Source organism: Chelmon rostratus, chromosome 14, assembly GCF_017976325.1.
Source record: "Chelmon rostratus isolate fCheRos1 chromosome 14, fCheRos1.pri, whole genome shotgun sequence".
NCBI classification, from domain to species: Eukaryota; Metazoa; Chordata; class Actinopteri; order Chaetodontiformes; family Chaetodontidae; genus Chelmon; species Chelmon rostratus.
This window is the reverse complement of record NC_055671.1, coordinates 20,387,652-20,393,736: the sequence shown is the minus strand read 5'-3', so window position 1 is coordinate 20,393,736 and position 6,085 is coordinate 20,387,652. Positions and strand designations below refer to the sequence as shown.

Below are 6,085 nucleotides of genomic sequence, written 5' to 3'. Positions count from 1 at the left end.
GGATGATCCAAGGTCTCCACAAGGAGTACAGACAGAGAGGATCCAAATGAGGGTTTGAGAGGCAAGTTTTCAACCCAGGTCTCACCGGACAGCAGACAGGCAGGGCACAGACGAGAGATGGCAAGAGGTACCACCTGAGCACAAAACACATGAAGGTCTTCGTCGTTACCACACTGGTATTCAAACTATTTGAGGAATACTGTTAGATTGTCGGGGGTTTTATACTGTGAAGCCATGTGGTCTGATTGAATGATTGAGCACACCTGTAGGCCTGTTGCTCCCGTAGGCCAGTTGAGCTTTTATTTTCTGGTTAGAATGGGTGTTTTGTTTGGTATTTTGACCCTTAAGCACATCCTGTCAGGATGCACTACAAGTCTTACCCAAGGGCGCTATACTTGGAGACATAACCAAGTACTCAGAGAACTGGCATCTACACTGGAACAGAAGCGAATCACCACAAATCAGCTTCCACAAACAGCAACGGGAAAGGTCCGCTTCCTATAGTTTGTACCACCAGGCCAATCTTAAGAACACCAAACAACACCAAAGGATGCCAGCATCCTGCAGTCTGCTCGAGATTGGAAATTGGAAGTGGACATTGGCAAAAAGCTCGTGTTTCCCCCAGAAATAGCGGCTACAACACTCCGGCCAGACATGGTCCTGTGGTCTCCATCAGCAAAGCTGGTTTATGTCGTGGAGCTGACAGTACCATGGGAAGATGGGGTTGAAGAGGCGTATGAGCGAAAGAAAAACAAATATGCTGACCTGGCAGCAGAAGCATCCCAGAACGGCTGGAAGACCACCATCTTCCCAGTAGAAGTGGGATGCAGGGGATTCGTTGCAACATCTACCATCAGTCTGCTGAGGAAAGTGGGGGTGAGGGGACGCTCCCTTCAACAGGCAATCAAGACCGTGTCAAGTACTGCCGAAAGAGGCAGCAACTGGCTCTGGATAAAGAGAAACGACAACAACTGGGCACCAAGATAGCGACAGATGGTATGCGGCCAGGCATACACCTGGCCCAGGGAGAAGGACACCCCTGCCATGCAGAGTCCATCGAGGATCATAGAGGGTATGGTATGGAGGGGGGTGTGCCTGGGACGCTGGGTACACCGTTGAGCCCTCTGGAGACGACCTGGGTTTCAATCAACGAAACGTCGATGAAGCAGGGTACCCACCTGATGACCCCAATGAAATACATACCCTCCTTTTCACCACTTCACACCGACTGCTATGTTCAAGAGTTACCTACTTACCAAGGGATTAAAACATCTAGTCCTTTTAGCTTTACCTTGTAGACCTTGCATAATTGAGATGAAACGTAAGTGTGAATGGAGAGGACAAACATCACTTCTCATCTCAAAACTGAAACCCAGATTGGGGTGGGATGTTGTGTAAAACATACATAAAAGTGAATGTGATAACTTGCTAATCCTTTTTGATATATATTTTTTATATTTTGAGCAGCATCTTAATTACTTGGAATCAGGGTCCTAAAAGCAGTATACTGCAGTTTGTCGACAGTAGCGATGGAGATCATAGTGACATCTGAATGTTGCATCACGCTTTATCTGAGGAAACGATAATTGTTTACGATAATTAACCTGACACTTTTACATGAGAAGAGAAAAACGGGAAACTACATAGTGTGCAATGCAATTCTGTAGAATCCAAGAAAAGATGGAAATTTGAGTTCACTTGTAAAATCATTGCTTTCTCTCTGATAGGAGAGAGCTGTGGATTTAATCTGCGAATGACATCACTGTTTTGTTGTTTCAGGTTGATGGAGAACTACACCTACAACAGCTTCACTCTCCAGCTGGAGGGGTTAAATGTCTCAAAGGACTCTATCTATCCCGTCTTTCTCTTTTTCTTTTTCTCCTATCTCTTTATAATGCTTGCTAATGTGGGAATTGCTGTTCTGGTTTTCGTAGACAAGAGCCTTCACCAGCCCATGTATCTCCTTTTTTGCAACCTGCCGCTGAGTGACATCCTTGGAAACTCCATCATGGTGCCTCATGTGCTTTCGGACATGTTGCTGCCTCCCTCCGAGCGCCTCATCAGTTATTATGAATGTGTGGTCCAAGCTTTCACCACACACATGTTCGGCACCACCTCCCACACTGTGCTCATGATTATGGCGTTTGACAGATATGTGGCCATCTGCAATCCCCTGCGCTATGCTACCATAATGACCAACAAGATGGTGATCAAGCTGACAGCGTCTGCCTGGGGAGTGGCCTTTGTTTTGGTCGGGATTCTGCTCGGTCTGACCGTGCGGCTGAACCGATGCAGGACTTTGATCACAAACCCCTTTTGTGACAATGCCTCCTTGTTTAAACTCTCCTGTGAGAGTGTGTTTATTAATAATGTTTATGGCCTCACTTTCACTGTGGTCCTGTTGACAGCTTCTATAGGCAGCATGGTTCTCACCTACACTAAGATTACAGTGGTATGTCTGACCAGTAAGAACAAGTCTTTGAACAGTAAGGCCTTGAAGACCTGCAGCACTCACTTGGTTGTGTATCTGATCATGTTGTTCAATGGAATGTCTATCATTGCTCTTCATCGCTTCCCTCAGTACTCATTCTACAGAAAAGTCTGCAGCATTTTGTTTCACATCATCCCTGGTAGCCTCAACCCCATTATTTATGGACTGCAGTCCACGGAGATAAAGAAGTTCTTTTTGAAGTTGTTCAAGTCCAAGAAGATCTTGCCATCATGAAAAAGATAGTTTCAAATTTTGTCTAATTACAAATACAAATACATAACATTTCTGCCAGCAGCGCTGCATACCACAGTTTGTGTAGAATAAGTTTTGGGAACACAAGAAATGTGCAATAAATAACCACCAGTTACCAAAAAATTATGTGGAAGTTAATTTTACCCAACCATTCTAAACATTTCTTTGTTTTAAGGTAACACCATCAAAACTTAACTTCAGTTGCAATGATTTTTATATGTACTCAGAAATACTGTTTCTGTGAAATGACACAAAAATGCTGCAGAACTCGGGGTTATGGCTTGTGATTGAAACTTCATAGCCTATAGCTATGAAGCTAATTGTAGTCGATGACAAATAAAATAACACGTCAAAAAGCAAAAGGAAAGGAAATAGTTCATCCATCATCATTTTCACTCTACAAAATCAAAGGAGGCTTTGTTTCCATTTTGACTACTGAAATGACTTTTTCTTATTGAGAACTTATTTTCACCAGAATGTAGTCTTCGGTCACGGATAATTTTAGCCAGAGCAGTTTCTGTGCTGTGGTATGCTCTGCAGCCTCACTGAAATTCCTCCAGGATATCATTTTCTTCAAGAAAGGAGTTAATTTGCACTAAATCTATCTTTTCCAGTATCTAACTGATGAATGCAAGGTTGGAGATTGGCCTTCACCCACTGAGTGCATTACTATCTAGGTTGGGTTTCTTTAGCAAAGATTTTACAACAGCTGTTTTGAAGGAATCTGGGGAAATGCCTGTTTGAAGAGATGGAGATTACACTGACCACCTGTTTTAAAACTGCTGTAGGTTCAAAGTCAGCTCATGAGGTGGGTGAGTTAGGCTCAGTGGTGTTCTTGCAGAGCTCAGTAACTATAATACAGGTGAATTTCAGAGTGGCAACCTCACCTCCTCTCCTAAGTACTCACGCTTCATTGATGGAATAATGGAAGTTTGGTAGGAGCTGATTCGATAAGGACTGCTGCACTAGATGCACTACACAAAAAATCAAGGTCATTCTGGATAATAAAATCATTGATTAACAGTGACTTGCAAGGGAGAGACCTGATATTTCATGAAGGATTGAATGATGTGCTGCAGAACTCCTGTTGTGTGGACCGGATGTGCAGCGTTTTTCTGCTGCATTTGTTTCTGCAGCCATTTTCCATTTCCATTTTTGTTATGGTTTAGAGTTTTTATGTGTGTCCTTGAATTGGCATTATTTCTGAGGCTGCAGCATGTGTCTCCTGATGGAAATGTTTGTGGCTGTTGCAGTACATTTGCTCTTGTCAGCCACTGTAATTTCGTCATTGAAGAATGATGCAAGTTCTCATAATATGTTGCAAAACACTATGGATGGGTGGGGGTGTTGAGTAGCTAGTCAGCAGTAGGGAGTAATATTCTGTTTCTAGCATGCTGTCTAATAATTTTGGAAAAGATGCACATATTAGATTCAGGTTTAGGAAAAATGAGGGTCCTGTTTGCCCATTTAAGGGCTTTGAGCTGTGTTCTGCAGTTTTCTGAGAGTTGTACCACTAAGCATTAACCATCATGATTCAGGCCATCATGATTTCATAATGTTCCATTTCAAATCATCTGTGAAACAATGAAAGAGTCCCCTGACAATAATACTGTGACTTTATAAAACTGTGAGCGGGAAAAGCTCGTCTTTGCTGGGGACCAGAGGACTCAAAGCAGGTATTACTCCATAACACTAACACAGTTTATAATGACAAGTTTGAATCTTATCTTTCACTTCAGTCTTTATTTTTGTTGCTATTCTATTGTTGAACTACAATATCTGATAAAAGCATGAAGTTCATATTGTTTTTGTTTTTTCAAAAAGTTGCTGCTGTCATTGGGCATCACTGATCTCTGATCTTCCTTCAGGTTGATGGAAAACTACACATTCAACAGCTTCACACTCCAGCTGGAGGGGCTGAATATCTCCAGGGATTCTGTCTATCCTGTCTTTCTCGTTCTCTTTTTCGCCTACATTTTTATAATGTTCATGAATGCAGGCATTGCTTTTCTGATTTATACTGACAAGAGCCTTCACCAGCCCATGTATCTCCTTTTCTGCAACCTGTCAGTCAATGACATCCTTGGAAACTCCATCATGGTGCCTCGTTTGCTTTCAGACATGTTGCTGCCTCCCTCCGAGCTCCTCATCAGTTATTATGAATGTGTGGTCCAAGCTTTCACCACACACATGTTTGGTGCCGCTTCTCACACTGTGCTCATGATTATGACCTTTGACAGATATGTGGCCATCTGCAATCCGCTGCGCTATGCTACCATAATGACCAACAAGATGGTGATCAAGCTGACGGCATCTGCCTGGGGAGTGGCCTTTGTTTTGGTCGGGATTCTGCTCGGTCTGACCGTACGGCTGAACCGATGCAGGACTATGATCATGAATCCTTACTGTGACAATGCCTCCTTGTTTAAACTCTCCTGTGAGAGTGTGTTTATTAATAACGTCTATGGACTCACTTTCACTGTAGTCTTGTTCACAGCTTCTATCGGCAGCATGGTTCTCACCTACACTAAGATTACAGTAGTCTGTCTGACCAGTAATAACAAGTCTTTGAACAGTAAAGCCTTGAAGACCTGCAGCACTCATTTGGTTGTGTATCTGATCATGCTGATCAGTGGATTTATTGTCATTATTCTGCATCGCTTCCCTCAGTACTCAGACTACAGGAAACTTTCCGCTGTTCTGTTTCATATCATCCCCGGCAGCCTCAACCCCATTATTTATGGGGTTCAGTGTGCAGAAATCTGGAGATCCTTGTCAAAATTATCTAGAGCGAAACCAGTCATGCCATCATTCTGAGCTGTAAAGAATGTAAAAGTGAATCATCAAATGTCAACTGAGCTGCCTTATTTTATTTCACATTATTTATTTACACTATGCTGTTTTTCATGAGGTTTGTGAATCTTAACAAGTGGTATTTTAATGCACATTTCAGATGAGAAATCATAATTTCTCTTTTACATTAAGTTTTCACATCTTTTCTTCTTGGTTTTTCTGATTGTTTCTATGTGACCTCTCCAATATTTATCACGCACATTATAGTGTGGAATGTTTACTCAGATCAGTTTTCTCCTGCTCTCAGCGTGGTGACTCTCTGTTTGTGACCTCTCCTCGAAAGATTTAAAGACTTTTTATTTTAGGAGGAAAGTTATCTGATATCCAAATTGTAATTATTATAATGTATTTTATAATTTCATTCAGTGGTAATGTAAAGACAATAACAACCATGTTAACCAACAACCATGTTTTAGTTTACTTGTTCTGGTAGTTGTTTAAATTCTTTGGCACAATCCACCCACCAACTGTCTAAAGCTGTCTGGCTTT

General features: G+C 42.1%; 2 protein-coding genes across 2 annotated transcripts; both read left to right on the top strand.

Annotated features, from left to right (window-relative positions):
- Window positions 1-1,780: 1,780 nt before the first annotated feature.
- Window positions 1,781-2,725, top strand: LOC121616812 (olfactory receptor 4Q2-like). The gene has a single exon (XM_041951621.1). The coding sequence runs from the start codon at window positions 1,784-1,786 to the stop codon at window positions 2,723-2,725; it is 942 nt and encodes a 313-aa protein (XP_041807555.1). The 5' UTR covers window positions 1,781-1,783.
- Window positions 2,726-4,612: 1,887 nt separating this feature from the next.
- On the top strand, window positions 4,613-5,560 carry LOC121616811 (olfactory receptor 52N5-like). Its single transcript, XM_041951620.1, has one exon. It carries the CDS (start codon window positions 4,616-4,618, stop codon window positions 5,558-5,560), a length of 945 nt encoding a protein of 314 aa, XP_041807554.1. The 5' UTR covers window positions 4,613-4,615.
- The last annotated feature ends 525 nt before the right edge of the window (window positions 5,561-6,085 follow it).

Bases quoted from the DNA above. Each gene is read 5' to 3' on its own strand.
- LOC121616811 (XM_041951620.1), top strand. From the start codon at position 4,616: ATGGAAAACTACACATTCAACAGCTTCACACTCCAGCTGGAGGGGCTG.
- LOC121616812 (XM_041951621.1), top strand. From the start codon at position 1,784: ATGGAGAACTACACCTACAACAGCTTCACTCTCCAGCTGGAGGGGTTA.